Source organism: Microcaecilia unicolor, chromosome 8 (assembly GCF_901765095.1).
Source record: "Microcaecilia unicolor chromosome 8, aMicUni1.1, whole genome shotgun sequence".
NCBI classification, from domain to species: domain Eukaryota; kingdom Metazoa; phylum Chordata; class Amphibia; order Gymnophiona; family Siphonopidae; genus Microcaecilia; species Microcaecilia unicolor.
The window spans coordinates 13,109,217-13,136,094 of NC_044038.1; the positions used below are offsets into that span (position 1 = coordinate 13,109,217).

Genomic DNA, 26,878 nt, shown 5'->3' on the forward strand with positions numbered 1-26,878 from the left:
TCCATGTAGCATCCGATCTCTTCTCTGACCCCCTCACACATCAGATCTCCTTTCACAAAGGGGGCTTCTGAAAGCCCAATCCATGTGCATAAAACCCCACCCCCTTCAAACTACCAACCCTCCCAAGTCTGCCTCTTTTCCACCCACCCCTTCAACCCTTCCCAGAACCTACCATTGGTTAAGCAGTGGTACCTGGGCAGGAGTAGTCCTTTGCCCTCATCCTGGATTCAGCCAGAATCCAAAATGGCCACCATGACATCCTAGCAGTAGTACTGTGAGACTACCGCTACAAGTCAGGTTGGCCATTTTGGCTGAGGGAGACTGCTCCTGTCCGGGTACCATCATCATTAAAGGCGACAACCGGTACGTTCTGGGAAGAGTCGGGGGGGGGAGGGGGAGGGGGGAGAGACACTCAGAATCTACTGGGTATTTTCCCAAGCAGCTACAGCACCACATAAGAAATACCCACTTAAAAAGCATCAACTGGGAGACAGTCAAAACTGGACCGGGAGTGGGCCAAACCAGTCATCAGGTTGTGGATGGATGATAGACAGAGCATACCATCCACCACCTGCTGGAAACAGAAAGATACTGAATTGTGGGAGCTTACATGGTCCTATTACAAAAGTACAGGATTGTGCTGTGCCTGCCTATCTCCATTTGCTGGTCAATGGACACAACTCCTGTGTGAGGATGCTAAAGAAGCAAGAGATATTTGCATGCAATGGAGGCAGAGCATGCAAATCTCTTGTGAATATTCATTAGGGATATTCTGAAAACTCTCCAGGATTTCACTTTGACACTAAACCATTAGGGCTCCATTCAAGCGGGGCTTGGAGTCTTATATCCAGAGTAGTATGACAAACTGCTTAGGGGCAATGTTTGTTTGCCACACAGTCTGAGGAAAAGCAAAAACAAGTCAAAGTCTAGGCCAGAACTTCAACTGGCTCTCTAAACAGAAAAAGAGAAACTAGAGATACCAACCTAGGAGTTTGTGCCTAGATAAGAAAAAGTCTCACCAACGTCAACCCCTGGAGCATCTCTTGTAATGTAAGCTAATTTTGAGCCAACTCTTGAGAAGTGAAAGGCAATGTACTAACCCCACTATATTTAACCATGTCTAAGGAAAGACAAATATGCATCCTTATGGGAGCCAGTAGCTTACACAGGAGCCCTCACCAGATTGATGGTGTCAAAAACCTGGACCTCGCCAATGGTCGCACTCCCAGGGTAGGCCAGGTAACAATTATCACCGTTTATGGACAATGCACACAGACCTGTATGGAACAAATATAAATAGCACAGATAGATATGGATTCTGATTTCTAGGTCTAACCATGTAATTATACTTCATGCACATTTAATCAACTGGTATTCAACTACAGCAGTTACTGGAGAATCATCTTTTATTTAGGCTGCATTCATGTACCTTAGAAAAAGAAGCAGTAAATTAACCACATAAATTACATTAGACTTTACAATCCCAACTAACAAGGGAGATATATTTTTATGTCCTGGGGATGATACCACGTGTAACTAATTTAAACGTTTAGTAGCATTTTGCTTTGTCTTATTCTGCATACCTAATGTCTATTTACAAATCAAAGTACACGAGCAAGAATAAAGAGTAGAACACAGCTTTTACAAACAGGCATTCTATACTACTACTACTACTATTTAGCATTTCTATAGCGCTACAAGGCGTACGCAGCGCTGCACAAACATAGAAGACAGTCCCTGCTCAAAGAGCTTACAATCTAATAGACAAAAAATAAAGTACGCAAATCAAATCAATTAATGTGTACAGGAAGGAGGAGAGGAGGGTAGGTAGAGGCGAGTGGTTATGAGTCAAAAGCAATGTTAAAGAGGTGGGCTTTCAGTCTAGATTTAAAGGTGGCCAAGGATGGGGCTCAGGAAGTTTATTCCAGGCGTAGGGTGCAGCGAGACAGAAGGCGCAAAGTCTGGAGTTGGCAGTAGTGGAGAAGGGAACAGATAAGAAGGATTTATCCATGGAGCGGAGTGCACGGGAAGGGGTGTAGGGAAGGACGAGTGTGGAGAGATACTGGGGAGCAGCAGAGTGAGTACATTTATAGGTTAGTAGAAGAAACAATAGTAATCAATAATGAATTATTACATGTGAAGGCCCATTTTAGATAGGTCACGGAAGAGAATTAGGACGTCCAGGTCAGGACATGGAAAATTCCCACTCTATTTTGTAAAATACGTGCAAAGGCATATAAGTACATAAGTACATAAGTAATGCCATACTGGGAAAAGACCAAGGGTCCATCGAGCCCAGCATCCTGTCCACGACAGCGGCCAATCCAGGCCAAGGGCACCTGGCAAGCTTCCCAAACGTACAAACATTCTATACGTTATTCCTGGAATTGTGGGAGCATCAATACCTCACCAAACTCAGTAGACGCAGTGAGTTTTAAAAAGTTTCTCGTGGGAAGAAGAACTACATCCTGCTTTCTCCCTAACGTGTGTGGTAGCTTCTTTTTAAAACTGCTGCTCCCAAGAACATCCATCACCTTCACCCCACAATCTTCTCTCTAAAATCAGCAACCCATCTGATACCACCCACCCAGACATCAAAAACTTGGGCCCCCTGCCATGACAAGCCCCACCACCTCCACATCCCACCCCAGGCTCTTACCAGGAGTCCATAATGTCCAGTAGGAACAGGAATGACCCTCAGTCTTGTAGTACTCCATTAGGGGTCAAGCTAAAGCTACCAAAAAAAAGGGTATTTTGCTCAAAGAACCAACCTCAAATCGAAGAGCCTTTTCTAATCCCTCCACCTATTTGGAAGCTTGATTCCTAGCAGTAATACTGCAAGACTACCAATAGGGGACATAGACACCATTTTGAATCTGGGACTCTGACAGAGAGGAGATGACTGGTGAACAGACATCATGGACCCCTGGTAAGAGTCAAAAGGTACAATGGAGGGTTGGGGGGGGGGGGGGGGGAAGCAAATGAAAAGGAATGCTATCCTTGACTTTGCACCTCATCTTCAAGCAGATATGTGTCTAGAATTGTTTTTTACACCCATGGGTATATTCCTCTTGTAAACCGGGAATTACATTTCAATATTTCAGGCCTGCCAAACAGTCCCTCTACAAACCCTAACCACACCTCCTTCAAATCTCTTCATGGTGTGGATCACCATGTGTAAGTAGTAGCTTTCAAAAACTGCCATTTGTACATGCAAGCAAATCTACAAGCCTAAAAGCTGCTATTTACATGTTGGGATGCTTTCAAAATACAGGCCAAAATGTCTGTTTTGTGTTAGGTAGATTGTGCAATTTGTTTCAGAACTTTGCAAATTATGTTACTGCTTTAAACCAACGTTTCTGAAAATGTTCAACCCTGAAGGAAGGGATCCTCAGGAGCTTAGCCTAGAATGGGTGGCAGAGCTGGTGGCTGGGAGGCGGGGCTAGTGCTGGGCAGACTTATACGGTCTGTGCCGGGGCTGGTGGGAGGCGGGACTAGTGCTGGGCAGACTTATACGGTCTGTGCCACAGCTGGTGGTGGGAGGCAGGGTTGGTGGTTGGGAGGCGGGGATAGGGCTGGCCAGACTTATACGGTCTGTGCCCTGAAGAGGACAGTACAAATAAAAAAGTAGCACATATGAATTTATCTTCTTGGGCAGACTGGATGGACCGTGCAGGTCTTTTTCTGCCGTCATCTACTATGTTAATATATGTTACTATGAAAATTTATTATTTTCAATTAATGCTTGGTTGAAGTTGTGTTGCTCTCAGGATCGGCTGTCTGGAACTGTACTTTAATATTGTTCTTCTTTGAGATGAATGATTGTGCTTTCTTGTGATGGAGGATTGTGCTGTCCCATAGTTTAATGCTGTTACCTTTTCTTGTATTTACTTGCTAAAATTTGTATTGTACACTGTTAAGATCCACTAGTTTTGTATCAAATTTTAATAAACTATAAAATGAATACAAGAAATTTGCATACACTGCCTCCACTGCATGCAAATCTGTCATGCATATGTGTAAAGGACATCCTCAAAACCAGACTGGTCAGGGCTACTCCAGGTATGGCTTGAGAAACAATGCTTTCAATACAGCACACTTATCTCACGTTGAATGCAATTCTCCTTTAAATGTAATTTTGTTCAATTATTCTCTCTCTCTCTCCAAACTGTGCTGCTCCACATTTAAGTCTACCAAATAGACTAAAGCGGAGGTGGGCAACCACTGTCTTCGAGGGCCACAATCCAGTCAGGGTTTCAAGATTGCCACAATGAATATGCTCGAGACATATCTGCATACAATGGAAGCGGCACATGCAGAGCAATCTCATGCATATTCATCGTGGAAATTTTGAAAACCCGATTAGTTATGGCCCCTTTTTTTTTTTTTTAATTATTTTATTTATTACATTTCAATTTCGCAAATACACAAAATTGATAAGAAAAATCAGTAAATGAGGTTACAATATCAACCAAAATCTATTATCCATCTACTTCCTCAAAACCAATATAAGTCCACATTTAGGAGTTCAAAATATAAATAATAGTTGAAAGACTTAAGGAAATAAAGAAAATAAAACACAAATGGTAGATAGGCGTGATTTGGACACTCTTTTCAGTTTTCAAACACTATTTATAGTTGGTGTAATTATTCCAACTGTCCTTCTAGATGTTATAAATGTTTCTAGTTGGGAGGTTCAAAAGATAAACCTTGCTTTCTCTACCTCACCAGCTCTCCCTCCACTAGTCCGTTCCCCTCTCTCTCCTTCCCCTCATTCCCTTTCCTCCTTTCCTGAAGTTACTATTGAGGAAACTACACTTCTCCTTTCTTCCTCAAAATGTACCACCTGTTCCTCTGATCCCATTCCCACCCACCTTCTTAATGCCATCTCTCCTACTCTTATTCCTTTTATCTGTCACATTCTCAACCTCTCACTTTCCACTGCGACTGTCCCTGCTTCCTTTAAACATGCTGTGGTCACACCTCTCCTTAAGAAGCCTTCACTTGACCCTACTTGTCCCTCTAATTACCGACCCATCTCCCTCCTTCCTTTTCTCTCCAAATTACTTGAGCGTGCTGTTCACCGCCGCTGCCTTGATTTTCTCTCCTCACATGCTATTCTTGACCCATTACAATCTGGTTTTCGCCCTCTCCACTCAACTGAAACTGCGCTTACTAAAGTCTCCAATGACCTATTACTGGCTAAATCCAGAGGTCAATATTCCATCCTCATTCTTCTTGATCTTTCCGCTGCTTTTGACACTGTCGATCACAGCATACTTCTCGATATCCTGTCCTCACTTGGATTCCAGGGCTCTGTCCTTTCCTGGTTCTCTTCCTACCTCTCCCTCCGCACCTTTAGTGTTCACTCTGGTGGATCCTCTTCTACTTCTATCCCTCTGCCTGTCGGTGTACCTCAGGGTTCTGTTCTTGGTCCCCTCCTCTTTTCTATCTACACTTCTTCCCTTGGTTCATTAATCTCATCCCATGGCTTTTCCTACCACCTCTATGCTGATGACTCCCAAATCTACCTTTCTACCCCTGATATCTCACCTTGCATCCAAACCAAAGTTTCAGCGTGCTTGTCTGACATTGCTGCCTGGATGTCTCAACGCCACCTGAAATTAAATATGACCAAAACCGAGCTTCTCATTTTCCCCCCCAAACCCACCTCCCCGCTCCCCCCGTTTTCTATTTCTGTTGATGGCTCTCTCATTCTCCCTGTCTCCTCAGCTCGAAACCTTGGGGTCATCTTTGACTCTTCTCTCTCCTTCTCTGCTCATATCCAGCAGACCGCCAAGACCTGTCGTTTCTTTCTTTACAACATCCGTAAAATCCGCCCCTTTCTTTCCGAGCACTCTACCAAAACCCTCATCCACACCCTTGTCACCTCTCGTTTAGACTACTGCAATCTGCTTCTTGCTGGCCTCCCACTTAGTCACCTCTCCCCTCTCCAGTCGGTTCAAAACTCTGCTGCCCGTCTCATCTTCCGCCAGGGTCGCTTTACTCATACTACCCCTCTCCTCAAGACCCTTCACTGGCTCCCTATCCGTTTTCGCATCCTGTTCAAACTTCTTCTACTAACCTATAAATGTATTCACTCTGCTGCTCCCCAGTATCTCTCCACACTCGTCCTTCCCTACACCCCTTCCCGTGCACTCCGCTCCATGGATAAATCCTTCTTATCTGTTCCCTTCTCCACTACTGCCAACTCCAGACTTCGCGCCTTCTATCTCGCTGCACCCTACGCCTGGAATAAACTTCCTGAGCCCCTACGTCTTGCCCCATCCTTGGCCACCTTTAAATCTAGACTGAAAACCCACCTCTTTAACATTGCTTTTGACTCGTAACCACTTGTAACCACTCGCCTCCACCTACCCTCCTCTCTTCCTTCCCGTTCACATTAATTGATTTGATTTGCTTACTTTATTTATTTTTTGTCTATTAGATTGTAAGCTCTTTGAGCAGGGACTGTCTTTCTTCTATGTTTGTACAGCGCTGCGTATGCCTTGTAGCGCTATAGAAATGCTAAATAGTAGTAGTAGGGATCGTAGAACACAAATTTTTCAGACCGGTAGCTAACCAAACATTTGCACGGAAATTTTAAAAAGAAAGTTGCTCCCATTTGTAACGTTTCCTGCTTCTTCTGAAGGAATCTTTTCCTGCGCACTTGTGTTTCTCTCGACACATCAGGATAGACATTAATCTTAAGTCCCTTGAAAGTCTTATCATGATTTTTATAAAATAGTTTTAATATCCAAAATTTATCCGAGGAAAAAGTTACCGTTGCTACCAAAGTAGCAGCTGTTGCTTGATCTGTTATAGAAGATTCTAACAAATCTGTTACATCAAGGGGTTGATTTTCCAAAACTTGTTGGTTCCTGGGAGGGAGATAAAATGCTTGTGCAAACAGAGGAATATTCTCTTCTTTTATTTGGAAAATTTCCTGGAAATACAATTTTAACATCTCCCTAGGGGATATCTCTTTCAAATAAGGAATTAGTTATGGCCCTTGAGGACCATGGTTGTCCACCCCTGGACTAAAGGATGGATGCCACCTACAAAAAGAGACAGCTTAACTGCATAGAATGGTTTTACATTAGCTGCTGCCCAAAACTTGACATGAAATCAGGCAGGCATTTTATTTGTTCACTCGCACCTGAAATGTGATATTACGGCAAATTCACCTTAACTACATTGAAACCATATTGCAGACTCCTGTTTCAGGCAGTGGCGTAGTTACGGGGGGGGCCATGGGTGCCTGGGCCCCTCCCCCAAACTGGCTCCGGGGCTCCCGGTTTGGCTGCCGGGGGTCCCCAACCCCCCACTAGCTAAGGCGTTTATCCCGCGCTGGTCTTACATCGCCAGGCGCCCTGTCCTGTTTTTCAGCGCCATGCACGCTCGTTTTATTAAAACTGGGAGACTGGGCATCTAAATGGCAGATGACGTTTAATGCGAGCAAGTGCAAAGTGATGCATACGGGAAAAAGGAACACGAACTATAGCTAGGTAATGGAAGTTTCCACATTAGAAGACACCGACCAAGAAAGGGATCTCGGCGTCGTCGTTGATGATACGTTGAAATGCTCTGCTCACTGTGCTGTGGCAGCTAAGAAAGCAAATAGGTATTAATAGGAAAGGAGTGGAAAACAAAAGTGAGGACATTATAATGCTTTTGTATTGGTCCATGGTGCGACTGCAACTCGAATTTTGTGTTCAATTCTGGTCACTCATCTCAAAAAAAAGATATAGTGGAATTAGAAAAGGTACAGAGAAGGGTGAAGAAAATGATAAAGGGGATGGGACAACTTTCCTATGAGGAAAGGCTGAAGCATCTAGGGCTCTTCAGCTTACAGAAGAGACGGCTGAGGGGAGATATGATAGAGGTCTATAAAATAATGAGTGGAGTGGAACAGGTAGACATGAATCGTTTGTTTATTCTTTCCAAAAATACTAGGACTAGGTTACGTCTATAGCACGTCCATGATTCAATTCTCCGGTCACCCAGTCAAAGAATTCAATGAGATTTGTTTGGCACAATTTACCTTTGGTAAACGAATCTCACTGAATTCTTTGACTGGGTGACCGGAGAATTGAATCCTGGACGTGCTATAGACGTAATCTACTTAGATTTCAGCTAAGCTTTTGACACGGTTCCCCACAGGAGGCTCTTGAACAAACTTGACAGGCTGAAGATAGGACCCGGCATGGTGAACTGGATTAGGAACTGGTTGACAGACAAACGCCAGAGGGTGGTGGTTAATGGAATTCGCGCGGATGAGGGAAAGGTGAGTAGTGGAGTGCCCCAGGGATCGGTGCTGAGGTCGATTCTGTTCAACATATTTGTGAGTGACATTGCCGAAGGGTTAGAAGGTAAAGGTAAAAACCATGAAAGGCAACCTTCTATGATGATCTTTGAGGAAGGAATCTAAACCCCATTTATTGGGAGCTACAGCCAGCATTGACCGTATGACCTGGGTGAGAACTGGCCTTCCTGTATGACCGAAAGGAGGATTGCCTGGGTATACCGAGGGCACCCTGACCTATAGCACTTCACTCCCATACTATGATTATGAGGAAGAAGCTGTTCAGAAAGAATGAGGGGAGACTTTGAAATTTACCCTCTGGGAGCCGCCGAGGCGTGGATTCTCCTAACTCCTTAACTAGATTGGTAAGATCTTCACCAACCAAGCACCTACCCTTAAAAGGGAGTCTAACCAACTGGGATGCCACATCTGCAGAAAACTGTCACAACCACAACTGATGATATGCCGTCACCGAGAGCCATACAGCAGGCTAAGGTCTGACTTACTACCACTGACTTCTTAGTTTCCCCCAACTGAATTCCCTTCTGTAGGAGCCTTCCAGTGCAGCAGGAGTCTCTAATAATTTATAATGATTTAGTGCTCCTTCCTTTTTGTTTTTGGCACCAGCAGGCAGAGAGTGAAGGGGGGGGGGGGGGGGGGCAGTGACCTAAAGAACTCTACGTATGATTCAAACACAGATATTGACCTCTCTAGCTCAACTTGGAACCAGCTATCTCACTGGACCAGGAGCACTTCAGACCAAACCGGGAGCTGTGGAGTATACCACGCCCACCTGCTAGAGATACAGAAATACTAAATTGTACGAGCTGCATAAAGGGCTTATAGAGGACAATACAATTCTGCATTTTCTTTATCGCCACCTGCTGGTCAATGGTCATAACACCCACTTTTCTGGAATAGTCTAAGGATGCTAAGGAGACATTTAAATACCTCCAAGGCTGACCTTTTTCAACTGAAAGGAGGCTCTAGAACAAGAGGCATACTTCTTTATAGAAAGGGTGGTAGATGCACAAACAGCCTTCTAGCAGAGGTATTGGGGACGAAGAGACGTAATTGAATTCATGAAAACATAGGGTAGGCAAAGAGGATCTCTAAGGGATAGGAAGGGATTGTAAAAGTTAATAGCTGGTATAAATAGAAAGCCCAAATGGCCTAGTCAGTCTGTGTCTGTCAACATTTTCTCTGTTTAATTTTGAATTTAGTGAAAACAGACTTGCCAAGAAGCTTTGCAGGATATTTCTACAAAAAAACCTAACTATACATGATTGAAATGCAGTAATCTTTTTTGCCACTTGCCCTCTAGCTAATTTTTACAGCAAAGTTTGCTACAGAGCTAATTCATATTCATAGCAAGCCTTCTTGCAAAGCAGCTACTCGGCTGCGATAACTTGTATGGATTAGTACATCAGCTTTTTCATAATAGATGTAAATGCCGATTTATTTTCACTCTGCTTCTTTCTGGATCTGCATATTCATTACACGTAAACTAAATGTGTCCATGCACAAAAAGGTAATCACATCACTAAGAAAGAAAGAATACAGTTTCTGCAGATTTACTAAATCAGTCAGGCTGAGAATTGAACAGAAATTCTGCTTTAAGAAGCAGGCTCACCTGTGGGGTTTGGGGGAGTCTCCCTGATTGTGTGCAGTACCTTCATATCCCGTATATTGTGTATATAAAGAGATTCTTCTAGGCACACTATCAATCTCTGCAGAGGAAAAAGGGAGAGAGAAAAATCTGTGAATCAAAGCACTGGCTCAGGAGTTCACACGACTGAATGGCCAAAATAAAAATGAAGGTCTCCTCTTTGTAGTCTGGAACCCAAACATATAGGCTCCGAGTGAAAACCAAATCAAGTCTTGTTGGCCTTGCACAGTGACAGACATAAGTACATAAGTACATAAGTACATAAGTAGTGCCATACTGGGAAAGACCAAAGGTCCATCTAGCCCAGCATCCTGTCACCGACAGTGGCCAATCCAGGTCAAGGGCACCTGGCACGCTCCCCAAACGTAAAAACATTCCAGACAAGTTGTACCTAAAAATGAGGAATTTTTCCAGTCCATTTAATAGCGGTCTATGGACTTGTCCTTTAGGAATCTATCTAACCCCTTTTTAAACTCCGTCAAGCTAACCGCCCGTACCACGTTCTCCGGCAATGAATTCCAGAGTCTAATTACACGTTGGGTGAAGAAAAATTTTCTCCGATTCGTTTTAAATTTACCACACTGTAGCTTCAACTCATGCCCTCTAGTCCTAGTATTTTTGGATAGCGTGAACAGTCGCTTCACATCCACCCGATCCATTCCACTCATTATTTTATACACTTCTATCATATCTCCCCTCAGCCGTCTCTTCTCCAAGCTGAAAAGCCCTAGCCTTCTCAGCCTCTCTTCATAGGAAAGTCGTCCCATCCCCACTATCATTTTCGTCGCCCTTCGCTGTACCTTTTCCAATTCTACTATATCTTTTTTGAGATACGGAGACCAGTACTGAACACAATACTCCAGGTGCGGTCGCACCATGGAGCGATACAACGGCATTATAACATCCGCACACCTGGACTCCATACCCTTCTTAATAACACCCAACATTCTATTCGCTTTCCTAGCCGCAGCAGCACACTGAGCAGAAGGTTTCAGCGTATCATCGACGACGACACCCAGATCCCTTTCTTGATCCGTAACTCCTAACGCGGAACCTTGCAAGACGTAGCTATAATTCGGGTTCCTCTTACCCACATGCATCACTTTGCACTTGTCAACATTGAACTTCATCTGCCACTTGCACGCCCATTCTCCCAGTCTCGCAAGGTCCTCCTGTAATCGTTCACATTCCTCCTGCGACTTGACGACCCTGAATAATTTTGTGTCATCGGCGAATTTAATTACCTCACTAGTTATTCCCATCTCTAGGTCATTTATAAATACATTAAAAAGCAACGGACCCAGTACAGACCCCTGCGGGACCCCACTAACTACCCTCCTCCACTGAGAATACTGGCCACGCAATCCTACTCTCTGCTTCCTATCTTTCAACCAGTTCTTAATCCATAATAATACCCTACCTCCGATTCCATGACTCTGCAATTTCTTCAGGAGTCTTTCGTGCGGCACTTTGTCAAACGCCTTCTGAAAATCCAGATATACAATATCAACCGGCTCCCCATTGTCCACATGTTTGCTTACCCCCTCAAAAAAATGCATTAGATTGGTGAGGCAAGACTTCCCTTCACTAAATCCGTGCTGACTTTGTCTCATCAGTCCATGTTTTTGTATATGCTCTGCAATTTTATTCTTAATAATAGCCTCCACCATCTTGCCCGGCACCGACGTCAGACTCACCGGTCTATAATTTCCCGGATCTCCTCTGGAACCCTTCTTAAAAATCGGAGTAACATTGGCTACCCTCCAGTCTTCCGGTATTACACTCGATTTTAGGGACAGATTGCATATTTCTAACAGTAGCTCCGCAAGTTCATTTTTTAGTTCTATTAATACTCTGGGATGAATACCATCAGGTCCCGGTGATTTACTACTCTTCAGCTTGCTGAACTGACCCATTACATCCTCCAAGGTTACAGAGAATTTGTTTAGTTTCTCCGATTCCCCCGCTTCAAATATTCTTTCCGGCACCGGTGTCCCCCCCAAATCCTCCTCGGTGAAGACCGAAGCAAAGAATTCGTTTAATTTCTCCGCTACGGCTTTGTCCTCCTTGATCGCCCCTTTAACACCATTTTCGTCCAGCGGCCCAACCGACTCTTTGGCCGGTTTCCTGCTTTTAATGTATCTAAAAAAGTTTTTACTATGTATTTTTGCTTCCAACGCTAATTTCTTCTCAAAGTCCTTTTTTGCCCTCCTTATCTCCGCTTTGCATTTGGCTTGGCATTCCTTATGATCTATCCTGTTACTTTCAGTTGGTTCTCTTCTCCACTTTCTGAAGGATTGTTTTTTGGCTCTAATGATTTCCTTTATCTTACTGTTTAGCCACGCCGGCTGACGTTTAGTCTTTTTTCCCTTTTTTCTAATACGTGGAATATATTTGTCCTGAACCTCCAGGATGGCGTTTTTTAAACAGCATCCACGCCTGATGCAAGTTTTTTACTCTGCGAGCTGCTCCTTTCAGTCTTTTTTTCACCATTTTTCTCATTTTGTCGTAATCACCTTTTCTATAGTTAAACGCTAGCGTACTTGATTTCCTAGTTTCACTTCCTTCAATGCCAATATCAAAACCGATCATATTATGATCACTGTTATCAAGCGGCCCTCGTATCGTTACCCCCTGCACTAGATCATGAGCACCACTAAGGACTAAGTCTAGTATTTTTCCTTCTCTTGTCGGCTCCTGAACTAGCTGTTCCATGAAGCTGTCCTTGATTTCATCAAGAAATCTTATGTCCCTTGCGTGTACAGATGTTACATTACCCCAGTCTATATGCGGGTAATTGAAATCCCCCATTATTATTGTGTTGCCCAGTTTGTTTGCGTCCCTGATTTCCTTTAACATTTCCGCATCCGTCTGTTCGTCCTGGCCAGGCGGACGGTAGTACACTCCTATCACTATCCTTTTCCCCTTTGCACATGGAATTTCAATCCACAGTGATTCCAAGGAGTGTTTTGCTTCCTGCAGAATTTTCAATCTATTTGATTCAAGGCTCTCGTTAATATACAATGCTACCCCTCCACCAATCCGATTCACCCTATCACTACGATATAATTGTACCCCGGTATGACAGTGTCCCACTGGTTATCCTCCTTCCACCAGGTCTCAGAGATGCCTATTATATCTAATTTTTCATTTAGTGCAATATATTCTAACTCCCCCATCTTATTTCTTAGGCTCCTGGCATTCGCATATAGACATTTCAAACTATGTTTGTTGTTCCTAAGTACATCATGCTTAGTACTTGACAGTATTAATTGGCAATCTTTTGTCTGATTTTTATTGTTATTTAAAGATACCCGATCTACTACAATCTCTTTTGCAACCTCACTATCAGGATACTCTATCTTCCCTGTTATGGTGATATCTTTGAAAGATACCTTATCCCGAACCATGCTCTTTTGAGCGACTGTCGGCCTTCCCCCCATTTCTAGTTTAAAAGCTGCTCTATCTCCTTCTTAAACGCCGATGCCAGCAGCCTGGTCCCACTCTGGTTAAGATGGAGCCCATCCTTTCGGAATAGGCTCCCCCTTCCCCAGAATGTTGCCCAGTTCCTAACAAATCTAAAGCCCTCCTCCCTGCACCATCGTCTCATCCACGCATTGAGACTCTGGAGCTCTGCCTGTCTCTTGGGCCCTGCGCGTGGCACAGGTAGCATTTCAGAAAATGCTACCCTGGAGGATCTGGATTTCAGCTTTCTACCTAAGAGCCTAAATTTTGCTTCCAGAACCTCTCTCCCACATTTTCCTATGTCATTGGTACCCACATGTACCAAGACAGCGGACTCCTCCCCAGCACTATCTAGAGTGCCCAATACTTTTTATCCACACAGAAGTACCTACTGTCTTGTAAAAGTGCCACTTACTACTTCTGTTCAGCATTTCCAGCAGTACTATTTGTATAGTGGCACTGAAAATTGTTACTGAGCACACTGGCACTATCCAGATAGAACCCGGGTAAATCATCCAGGTAATGACAATATTTGGTCTGCTAACCTGGCAAGTTAGAAAACTGATTTACTGTCCTAATGGTGGAAAGAAAATCGCTGCTATCTGAACACCACCAATGGTCTATGCTTTACCCAGATATTCAGAGAAACTGCATATCATTTATTTTTAACCACTGTGACCAGCATTTAAAAATACTTTGGCTGTGGGCGACTGAATATCAACCTGATGGTTTTCTACAGAGCTTAATTAACAAGCATATAAAGTAGCCTACAGCTCGGTTCAACATACTGCTGATCTAAATAGTGGATGTACAAGTCTTCCTCTATAGTTATTTATGAGCTTTACTACGTGATCATAAAATTAGTCTGCGGTATTCCTTTTAAGAGCTAGAATCTGATCAGCAAGAGAATACATTTCTATAGCATTTTAGGGTACAGACTGATATTTAAGCTCATGAAAATCTGAATGTGTGCAGTTATTAGGGGCTGAATCAACGTCTCCAGATGTAGCCACTACACTCACCTGCCTGTTGAGTTTGACAGCTAAGATTGTGTTGGAATAGCTGTAATTGCAGATCTCAGTCCCCTTCTTAAAGTGACAAACTTTCAGCTTTCGTGGGGCTTTCAGGCTAACAATGGCCACCAAACTACTAGAGAACAGTCTCTCAACAATACATACATCTTCAGTGTCAGCTAGGAGGAAACGGAGAGAAAAATAAAAATTCTACTATTAGTCTGTACGTATGCTGGCCAACAACCCTGCTGCAGTAAACAGTCCTTGGCACGTACATTTCTAACACGGAGTTCTACAGAATTCCACACTGTACATAAAGCACATTAAATTAAGTTCCAATTTTCAGTCTTGCCTTGACTTGAACTAGAGTTCCAGGCATAGAGTAAAAGAAATGCACCGACTGATTAACAATGCATTTGTGCTGCCAGGTTCTAGATTGAACCATGTTCTGTATGCAATGGCTGAGATACAGGGGACGGATTAAATATATGGGGGGAAAAAGGCTCACAATGCTGTAGCCCAGCAGGAGACCAAATCAAATGCAAGAAAGCCCACAAGGAGTGGGAAGATGCAAATGATCCAAAGACACATAATTAAACAGTCAAACTTTTCTAGCTGAAAAGGAAAAGCAAACATTTTATTTATTAGGGGTTATTTACCGTCTTTTTGAAGGACTTCACTCAAGGCACTGTACAGTAAGAATAGGTCAAACATGAGCAACAGGCAATTACAGCAGTAAAAATATTCAAATAACAATACAAAGTATGGCATGGTATACTATTTACAATGTCAACACAATAAGTAATTAATAGAGCATTATAGTTGATAGTGAAGGATAAGGCAATGATGTAACATATAGAAGGGTAAGAAAGTAGGAAGAGTTAGAAAGTAAGATGATTGGTTTAGAGAAAGTTGCACGTGAGGTCAGAGAGATGGTTAAATATTATCTCAGCTAGGGTAGGAGTAGATAAACATGTCCCGCTGCAGTATGTGCAGCCCGAGTCAATCCTTGTGTGTGTGAGTGAGACTAACAAGTTAGTTACTTCTTCCGTTAAAGGCTTGGTTGAAGAGCCAAGCTTTCACCTGCTTCCTGAAGTACAGATAGTCTTGTGTTAAGCGGAGCCTTTCAGGCAGTGCATTCCAGAGTGTGGGGGCTACTCCGGAGAAGGCTCGCTTGCGGGTATCACATGGTGTAATGTCTTTTGGAGAAGGTGTGGTTAGTGAAAGTCCTTGAGAGGACCTTAGTGTCCTTGGTGGTGTGTGGAGGATCATCCTATTTTTCAGGTACTCAGGGCCATCATTTCCTTTCAGGGCCTTAAAGATCAAACATAGAGTTTTAAATTTCACCCTGTATGTACTGGAAGCCAATGAAGGTTTTGTAAAAACGATGTGATGTGGTCACGTCGCTTGCAACCTTCTATGAATCTTGCTGCTGCATTCTGAATCAACGGCAGCTGGTGCAGGCCCTTTGTAGTTAGAAATACAAATCTAATTTACTAAAAAGCATTTCAATTTGAGTGCCCTTCTTGCCTTTGTGTTTATTTTTTTCCACGAAGGGGAAATCTTTAAAGTAGATGTATGCCCTATACATGGCAAAATAATCAATTACTGCAAGCACGAGGATACATCTTACTAAAGTGAGGATTTTTCTTTTCTTCTTCTAAAGTGGTCCCATGTCAGGGGAAAACAGCAGCAACAGTCTATAGAGATGAATTAACTGGAACCTTCTCAGTCTTCTTCCTCTTCCAGTTGTCAGACCACAGCCCCAGCGATCTTTAAGGAGGTCTTATACTAAAGATTAGTTTGAGTAATCTGCAGCAGAGCTCACAGGAATAAAATTAGACCTGCTCAGATAACTCGAGCTAACTTTTAGTAAAAGACCCCCTAAATCAGTTTAACAGAATTCTTCAGTTTGGAAGGCAAAAAGGGTTTTTTTTACACTATTTGTGCAGGGAGTCTTACGAGCATTCTCCAAACAACTGGGATATCAGTATACTGAGAAAGCATATTTTCCCCAAACACTTACTTTAAATGTCTCAAAAATATTTAATATTCAAATGTTTGTTTTGTTACATTTGTATCCCGCGCTTTTCCACTCATGGCAGGCTCAATGCGGCTTACATGGGGCAATGGAGGGTTAAGTGACTTGCCCAGAGTCACAAGGAGCTGCCTGTGCCTGAAGTGGGAATCGAACTCAGTTCCTCAGTTCCCCAGGACCAAAGTCCACCACCCTAACCACTAGGCCACTCCTCCACTGTTGCTACTATTTGAGATTCTACATGGAATGTTGCTATTCCACTAGCAACATTCCATGTAGAAGTCGGCCCTTGCAGATCACCAATGTGGCCGCGCAGGCTTCTGCTTCTGTGAGTCTGACGTCCTGCACGTACGTGCAGGACGTCAGACTCACAGAAGCAGAAGCCTGCGCAGCCTTCTACATGGAATGTTGCTAGTGGAATAGCAACATTCCATGTAGAATCTTCAATAGTAGCAACATTCCATGTAGAATCTCCAATAGTATCTATTTTATTTTTGTTACATTTGTACCCTGTGCTTTCCCACTCATGGCAGGCTCAATGCGGCTTACATGGGGCAATGGAGGGTTAAGTGACTTGCCCAGAGTCACAAGGAGCTGCCTGTGCCTGAAGTGGGAATCGAACTCAGTTCCTCAGTTCCCCAGGACCAAAGTCCACCACCCTAACCACTAGGCCACTCCTCCATACCTTTATATTGAATTATTTTAGTAGCAGTTTGAACCAAGTAAAAAATAAGTTTATGAGACAAACACCTAAAAACCAGTAAAATAGAATTATTAAATTTTAGTATGGCAATTCTCAAGAGCAGGACAGTTTTTTGTTTATAAATTTCATTGAGAAACATTTTCTATTTTATAAACAAAGACACAACCAAAAACATAAACAACAATGAATTTCAGCTTGAACAAGTGAGGAATGAATTTTATAAAAAAAATTCAAACACACAAAAAAAAATCAACATAAAAATACTGGAATGTTTAATAAAGATTAAATTTAAAAAAAACACACACACAAGTGAGGAAAGCATGCAGAGCAGGGCTCATTTAAACCCTACTTTATGTGTATGTGGCTGAGCGACTACAGATCTTAGGCATCTTGTCAGATAATAATGAGATTATAGAAGTGGTCTTTGAAAATTAAGAACTTCTACAACCCTGGAGGCAGGTGCTCCACTGCTGACAAAACACCGTTAATTACTTCCACTTTTCTATGTGGGCATCAGCGCCAAGAGATTTTATTCAGATAAGTGATCACATTGCATTTCTATATTTATTTGACTTGGAAGTTCTCACTGTATTTTATAAGGACACTTAAAGCACAGAGTGATTGGTTTTTATGGAGGTACATGTGATTAAAACTATGTTTACTACAACTTGTAACATTCTCCTTCAAGACTTTGTAATTCTATTTACTATGTAAGCCGCATTGAACCTGCTATGTGTGGGAAAGTGCGGGGTACAAATGTAATTAATAATAATTAAAACAATTTGAGGTCTTGACCTTCAATAGCTTCAGCTATAAGAGTCCTGATGACCCTTATATTATGTTTATCACGTCCTCCCACTTACATCCATATGTATAGACTGATTTGAGCTATCACTATTTGACCAACCTTGTTTTATTTGATACCTTTTTACGTGCCTCAAGTGTTCCACCCCGTGCGTTGAGGTCTGAGGGTAAGAAGCAATTGGTGGTACCTTCTCGTTTTAGTTTGCACCACGCTGCCACTAGGGACACAGCTTTCTCAGTTGCTGGGCCTCTTTTAGGGAACAGATTGCCCGAGTCCCTACATCCAATTTGCTTTGTTTCAAGAAACAAATGAAAGCAGGTATTTTTGTGCAAATTTAAGAATAGAAAATAGCAGAACATCCATGTGCAGTATGTAGCAGTCTATTTATTTGATTGTTTTTATTATGAATATTTTATTATAACCTGCTTAGTTCATTATAAAATAAATAAATAAAACCTGCCAGTGAGCAACAGCAAGTCACTGTTCCTTGAATGGTGAAACTTGAATAACTTTTCTATAAAATACTAGGATTCTCACTAATAGCAGCAACAAAACGGATAGTGATTCACTGAATTATTACTTCTGGATGGTGTTTATTGGTTTTTAAAAAATGGCTTAACACACAACCCCATGCCAAACAAAAATCAAGAAAATACATGGAGAACCAAGGGTCTTCATGATCAAATGGGTAACCAAAAATAAAAACAAATGTAATTTTCAAGCTGAAAATCACCTGCTAGAAGCCTTGCACACACTTACAACAGAATCCGAGACAAGCTATGCCTGTTGTACGACTTTTTTATGTCTAAAAATCATAAATTGGTTTAGAGGCAACCGAACTGCACATAGTACTCAAGATAATGTCTTCATTGCTTCAAGGTGTGACACTATGATAGAAATGTTTAAGTTCTCCGTCATGCACTGAACAAACATTTCTTCATACTGTCTACAATGATGCCTGGATTCTTTTCCTGGATTTTGACTGCTAAAATGGAACCCAGCATTGTGTAGCTATGGTTTCAATTATTCTTCCCTAGGAACATCAACTTTGCACGACCACATTAAAATTTCATCTCCCAAGGTTCCCCTGCAATCCCTCACAATCCACTCGTCATCAAACAGCTTTGACCAATTTTGTGTTATCTCCAAATATGATCAACTCAATTGTTGTTTCTTTTTCCCAAACCATAAATGTTAAAAAGCCCTGGTGTCAGTATAGATCCCCGAGGGACTCTACTATTTACCTTTCTCCATTGAGAAAATTGACCAGTCCTACTCTTTCATTATTAAAATGTTACTGCTGATTTTCATGTTGTGTTGGGCAAAATATTGGTTGGGCCATGGCCCATCCCACTCCACTGCCTATGTCTGGCACCGATGTCAGGCTCAATAGCTTACAGTTTCTTGATCCTTTTGTTTTAATCCCCCCTTTATAGACCTCTTTCTGACTCCGTCACACGGGGGACTAAAGGTACTTATTTCATATATCAGGTTCTGTATAGTTTCTCTGACCTCCATTGTCACCCAATCATAAGGGGGTGGCATTAGGAGCTGTAATTGAAAACTAATTCCCATAACTACTGCTTACTGTTTTTCTGGGTCTAGGTATATTCTGGGCCATTTATGTTCCTACATAAATCTTATTAAACATCTGTCTAAGTTTCTGCAAAGACTGAGTGTCACTTGTATATGATCTACCTTGTAGGCTAAATGTAAGGTAAAGAGAAGATAGAATCAATAAAAATAAAGACAGAGATAGGTTTAGATAGATAGATACATTTTATTTCTTACCCAAACACAGGTCTTCAAGTTGATACAAATACAGACATCAGATTCTGGTTTCAGCCGCACAGGGCTTCGCCGTCTGACAGAAGCTTTGGAGAAGACTCTCAAACTGAGCCAAAATCTCCCCTCTTTTATACTCTATCTTCTCCATAGAAGTGAATGGTGAGATACCTTGCTCCTAATCTTTCTCACTTTCTGAGATCATACTTTCCCATGCGATCTGCTATCTGATGTACCCAACTCCTTCCGTTCTCAGCTACTGCTAATTATCAACATGTTTTGGGAAGCGTTGAGATAACAGTTTCACATCTTCCGGCTGCAATACTTTTCATACCTTTCTCATGAACTCTGTATTACCTCTGTATCATTGTATACCAAAACTAATAAGCTCCATTTTATTCATCTGATCTTTCATTACAGGTGCTATATTTGATTTAAAAATTGTACCAATTTGTGCCAGGATTCATTGTTCAGACCTGCTTTTTGCAGATTCTCAAATATTAAATCACTTGCTTGCTGTTTGGCCTACTTAGTACTTTTTTCCAGTTGTTCTAGGCTGCATAGCTCTACCCATCACTATTCCAGTGGTAGATCTAAAGCCAGGCCATATATTAACACTTTAAAAAAAAAAAAAAAAAAGTTATATTGGTTACACTCTGATACACGGGTACCACGGCCAGTTTAAACAGGTTACAGACCTTGCTCCTAATAGGTCTGCAGTTTAAATTTCTGAGTTCAGGTAATTTGATGTATTACATCTTCCAGGATCACCATCAAAGACCGTTTCCAGAGTGGATATCTTCCCCAATGTCCTCTTCAGTAAAGACCAAGTGAAAGAACTTAAGCGTTACCATACTGAGACATACCGAATGTCCATCAAGCCCAGGATCCTGTTTCCAACAATGGACAATCCAGGTCATAAAATCCCATTTACTTGTTCACCATGGCCTTATCCTTCCTGAGCATCCCTTTTATTATCTAACTAGCCGTTAAGCCCGTTAAAACGGGAAAGATTTCCAGCTACCCTCCTCACTGCTGCTCCCTCCCCCCTCCGTGCCGGGCCCCCTGCACTGACCTGACAGTGCCTCTCACCTCCGCGTGAAAGCGCTGCAGGCAGCAGCAGATCGCTCTGCTGCTGCCTGCAGCGCTTCCACACGGAGGAGAGAGGCACTGTCAGGTCAGTGCAGGGGGGCCCGATATGGAGGGGGGGCGGGAGTAGCGGCGGGGAGAGGGTGGAGGTTGGTGCACGCGATGTTCGTTTCTAGGCTCCAGCGGCAGCATCCGACAGTCTGACTCCATTTCCCTCTCTGTTCCGCCCTCTGACGTCATCATGTCTTGACGCGAGGGTGGGACAGAGAGGGAAGTCTCTACTGCACATTTGCAGGTGAGTCGGTCACTTGCCATTTATATGTTTGATAGTTTCAATCAGCTGCATCAGACTTCCTGCTTCTAAATGAGATTTTACCTCTACAGCATCCTCCTTTTCAAATTCTCTTTTGGCCTACACTTTATTAATGCAATTCGCCACTGCTTGTGTCAGTTCTATTTATCATACGGATCTGCTTTCCATTTTTTGAAAGTTGTCCTTTTAGCTTCATTGGCCTCTTCCAGTTCATCCTTTAAACCATATCAACATTTGTCTGCTCTTTCTTTGACCTTCTCTGGTGCAAGGTATACATCCAGACTGTATTTCCGAGACAGTATTTTGAAACAGCATTCACACCTTTTATAAACATTTACCCTTTGCAAATATATTACTAGTGCTTTATAAATGTGTGTTCAAGTAGCTCAAGGCGACTTGGATTTGAAATTACGTACCTTTCCAAATCAAATGAAATTTGTCCACTGGCTAGATGAGAATAGGCTTAAACATGAGCCAGATTATATGGATAACTGACCCTCACACTACACAGTCCCAAGTACCATCTCTTCAGGGTTCCTCAATCCCCACGGTTGACTATTAAATTACTGAGCTGCTCTTTTGATCCCAAATGTACATTCGAGGCACAGATCTCTGCACTTACAAAATCCTGTTTCCTTGTTTTAAGTCAACTGTAAGCAATATGTTCACTTTCAGAGCCCAAGGTATTGCTATCTTAATGTACTCCCTAGACCTTTCACATCTAGACAACAGGAATATTCTACTCAGGGGGACTAAACGCTCAAGAGACTCCAAAATTATTCAACGTACAGTGGTGAGGCTTCTGCACTGTGCCACTCAGTTTCACCTTGTCTCCCATTTGCTGGCAGCAGGGCACTAGCTCCCTGTCAGCCATAGGATTCCTTTAAAAACACTTCTTGCCTCTATAGATCCTTCTTTTTAGGCCTCCATCTTTCTCTCTCTAATCACTTTATTCTAATACTCTAGACAGAAGATCACAACACGAGAATTGCCCTCAGTGTCAGCCTCAAGAATAACAATTCAACAGTCCGCTTTCTTCTTCACTATCCCATCACTCTAGAACTTCAAACAGGTCCTGAAGACTTTAGGCTTTTGGTGATACGCTGGGTCTGAGGGATTGATATGCTCTCCTGTTTGTTTGTTTTGCCTACCCCAAACATCTTTAAGCTGGATCTCTCTATCCTGAATATAGCTTTGATACCATTCATCATCCACCTTTGTCCGAGTGCCTCTCTATGATCAGAAGGAGAGTACATGCTTGAATAACCTCCTTTTTAAAGGACGGGTTTCAAAATGTAGTCTTGGAGGAACTCCAAATGGTAAAACATGAGGAGTAGAAGGTTGCATATCTATCTCCTCTCCAATGTATATAATATATACATCTTTTAGCCACTATATCAAATGAGTATGGTATTCATTTTCAGATTTTTGCCAATGGCATTCAGTTATGTAGGGATAAACTCAAGATACTCAATTAGAGAAACCCTCCCTTTGCCTACTAAGATCTTGCAAAATGGATGAGGGATAATAAGTTACTTCTAAACTCTCGGAAGACTAACATTCTCTAGATACATCAGGAAATTTGTAGTAGACTTCATCCCCTTCTAGTCTGGGGTGGCTAATCAGTTGATGCCTAACTTTGGGAATGTTATCAGATAATGGTTTAATCTTTTTCTGCTCAGATCTTTAATGCAGTCAGAATCTGTTTCTATTATATTCAACAGCTGAAGAAAATCTGACCTTTTCTTCTAACGCCAGGATTTTTTTGAACATAGTATGTGCTTTTTGTCGTCATAACGATTATCACAATGCACTGCGGGGTCCTTTTACCAAGCTGTGGTAAAAGGGGGCCTGCGCTGGCATCAGCGTGTGTTTTTGATGCGCGTTGAGGCCCCTTTTTACCCCAGTGGGTAAAAGTCCGTCTTTTATTTTTTTAAAGAAATGGCCATGCGGCAAGTGAACCACTTGCCATACAGTCATTTGGGGGGAGGGGGGGGGGGAGAGAAACACTTACCGCCACCTACTGAGGTGGCAGTAAAGGCTCCTACACTAAACGGGCAGCGCAAAGCACCGCCCAGTTACTGCCGGGTAAACACTGACGCTACAAAATCTATCTCCTGCGGAAGTCCGGAAGTAGTTCTGGACTAGCAAGCGGTAAGTCAGCATTGGACTTACTGCCGCTTCGTAAAAGGCCCCTGTGTGTAGGTTTACCCAAGGCGTTCTAGCATGTTCAAAATGTAGCTGTGAAATTAATAGTTCAAGTTTCTAAGTTCCAAGTTCAATTATATTTGATATAATGTCCATTTAGTAGGCCGCCTGAGGAGTTTACAAAAAAGTACGTATATTACGAAATAGGGGAAAAGGAAAGGAAGTTACATCATAGATAGGAAAGAGCAGACAAGAGATAAATGCGAACAGGATAGCATGACACCCTCCCCTTCCTCCCAAAGAGGCGAGTGAGAAGTGGGTCAAAGCAAGCAGAGCCTCTCCAATTTTTCTTAACTTTACTGGTTACATGTTTAAGATTTTGAGACTTGGATTTAAGGCACAGCATCAAAACGGGCCAAGGTATATCAGCTGTAAGTTAAAGCAGTAGAAGCCACTGCATAGCTTCTGTTCACAGGCGAGAGAGGCTTTTGGTGCCTCCATCTGTAAAGTGTTTGAGGATATCATTAGCAAAAGCAATTGCCTTTTCTGGCATAGTCCCAGGGCTATGGAATTAATTGCCTTCTTTTCTATGGCTAGAAAATAAGTTTGAGCAAGTTTCACCAAATCTGAAAACTCATTTTTTAACCACTTTGTGTTAATGTTTAGAATAAGATGAGGCTATCAGCTGTGGTTAATCTTTTTTTTTTTTTTAATTTCACAATAGGCTTCTTTTACAAAGCCGCACTAGCAATTCCCATGGGGCAAATGCGACAAAACCCACAGGAACTGAATGTGTTTGAATTTGTTGCATCAGAATCATTAGTGCGGCTTTGTAAAAGGAGCCCAAAATTACCACAAGTATAAAACTTGAAATAGAAAATACATTCCATCAGTAGAAATCTGTTTTTTTTTTTTAGTTATATTTAAATGTTTTTCTTTTTCTTATATTGGAGTGGAGGAGTGGCCTAGTGGTTAGGGTGGTGGACTTTGGTCCTGAGTTCGATTCCCACTTCAGGCACAGGCAGCTCCTTGTGACTCTGGGCAAGTCACTTAACCCTCCATTGCCCCATGTAAGCCGCATTGAGCCTGCCATGAGTGGGAAAGCGCAGGGTACAAATGTAACAAAAATAAAATAGATACTATTGGAGATTCTACATGGAATGTTGCTATTATTGGAGATTCTACATGGAATGTTGCTATTCCACTAGCAACATTCCATGTAGAAGGCTGCGCAGGCTTCTGTTTCTGTGAGTCTGACGTCCTGCACGTACGTGCAGGACGTCACACTCACAGAAGCAGAAGTCTGCGCGGCCACATTGGTGATCTGCAAGGGCCGACTTCTACATGGAATGTTGCTAGTGGGACTCTGGGCAAGTCACTTGACCCTTCATTGCCCCAGGTACAAATAAGTACCTAAGCCGCATTGAGCCTGCCATCAGTGGGAAAGCGCGGGGTACAAATGTAATAAAAATAAAATATCTCACGTATTCAAATGCAATAGTTAATACATTATCACAGGTAATTTTCTTATAAACTAACCCTATTAAGAAAATGAGGTTGAAAGGGGCAAGTCAAGGAAACTCAAAGTTGGAAGTCACTATCCGAATAAAATCCAAATAATAAGTTCTAGGTAGTACTGATGCTCTTCTCTATGATTTTTCATGTATTTTGTTTACTTTTTGATGTGTATTATTGTTTTGAATGTATATTTTTGTATCCTACCTTGATGTATATAAATACAGGTTATTTAATATTTGTTCTCTATTTTTATTACTACTTTGCTTACTTATATAATATTCTAAGCCTGTAAACTGCTCTGAAGTACCCACATAAAGGGTGGTTTTGCTCCAGTACACAATTTCCAGTGCAATGTCTGCTAAATTTTAGTGCCGTTTTTGTCTTCCTGCATAAATTACTACATCTGTACTTCACCGCTAAAGGTGACGTAGCATTTTAGCTTCCAATTGACTTTAATTGGAAAAAAAAAAATCAGCTTACAAAGACCTGATATACTCAAGTTGGGAACCTCCAGAAATGGGATTCCACATTTTGGGGACCAAAGACCCTGGGTCCCGATTCAAAAACCTTACACTTGCGTAGCCAAAGTCTAGGCCCCCCCCCATACCTCTCATACCCAAGCCACTTTCTCACCCACCCTAGCAATGTTGATAGGTGGGTAGTGGGTTGGTTAGTGAGCGAGTAGAAGAGTGTGAGTGGTAGCTTAGTGGATGGGAGTTTTAGTGTAGGGTGCGCAGGCATGAAGCGCTCAGTCCCTGGATCAGTCTTCCTGCCTCAGAGGTCCCAGGTCATTCAGGACTGTATCAGAGAGCCTCCAACCCAATGCTTCAAAGGTGGTCGTTAGAGATGAAAGTAAAGTTTCTCTTTGGAAAGTAGAATGTAAGTAACATTATCAAAGTAAACTTTTACTTCCGTTTCAGCTGCAGGATATGAATCCTGGCTTTCCTAGGTCTCAGCCGTTCTAACAAATGAACTATTCCACCACTCACTAGTACATGCATTTTAAGGGGACAAAGAATTTCAAGCTACTGCTTGTATCTGTGATCTTCACTATTTCTGAAGTGGGGGCCATGTTGGCAAAACAATTTCAACATGCGTGCCAGGACCAGTGCTGGTTAAAATGGATGGCGCCCAGAGTCCTAGATGATGAGAGGGCCCCCTCTCCAACGACGTAGCCAGCCCAACTGCTCAGGTGTACTCAGAAGGACACTGGCCTATGTGTTGGGCAAAAAACATTAATAATATCCCATCTGAGTTTGCTATGCTGTCCATGGTAAATTAAGTCTCAAAAGCTTTGAATCAAGATATCAAGTCACTTTGTTTATTAATATCACTGGGTCAATTACAATATTCTGTATATTCATTAAGCCTAACAATAGCATAAAGACGTTATTACTGTATTAAAATAAAAAAACAAAACACAAAAAGTCCTTTTATGAACAATGTAGCTTAATGTTCATGGAAAAAGTGTCACATAACATAATTGCAAGTACTGCTAATTAATGCTATTTTCAGTCTGAAAACAAACATCTATACAAGTTATCACATTATTATCTTTCCCTGACAAGCTGTGCTCCATGGCAGCTGCAGCCAAGTCCGCTCATAAAGAGATATTAGTCAAAGACTTTGTACGGTGTATAACTTGCATGCAAACGGCATTTCCGTATGTACAGATATCAAATGGGAAGCTGTCCAAAGATGACACTTGCTACATCAGATTTTCCACTGGAAAGCAGATGCTGCTTCAAATACTGAAGATGGTTTTGCACTTCTAACTGATAATTCAAAAAATTTATATTTCCACACATCATATCAGATTCTTCAAACTACAGGAAGACAGCATCAGAAGAGCTGCAGTGCCACAAAGTGGTATAGTTGTCAAGACATTGAAAATGAACATAAATGGAATAAGTTTCCATGTGCTTGGGTTAACATGAGCAACATGTGGAGGAGTGGCCTAGTGGTTAGGGTGGTGGACTTTGGCCCTGGGCTGAGGAACTGGGTTCGATTCCCACTTCAGGCATAGG

At 42.2% G+C, this 26,878-nt stretch overlaps 1 protein-coding gene across 2 annotated transcripts in view; it reads right to left on the bottom strand.

Annotated features, from left to right (window-relative positions):
• The window catches only part of WIPI2 (WD repeat domain, phosphoinositide interacting 2), a 56,725-nt gene that overhangs the window by 20,707 nt on the left and 9,140 nt on the right, over positions 1-26,878 (bottom strand). For both annotated transcript variants that reach the window (XM_030211856.1, XM_030211857.1), the window contains exons 3-5: positions 14,462-14,631; positions 9,939-10,035; positions 1,180-1,277 (exon numbers count right to left, since the gene is read on the bottom strand). In XM_030211856.1, the coding sequence (XP_030067716.1) occupies positions 1,180-1,277; positions 9,939-10,035; positions 14,462-14,631 (365 nt within the window). The remainder of the gene's footprint in view (positions 1-1,179; positions 1,278-9,938; positions 10,036-14,461; positions 14,632-26,878) is intronic.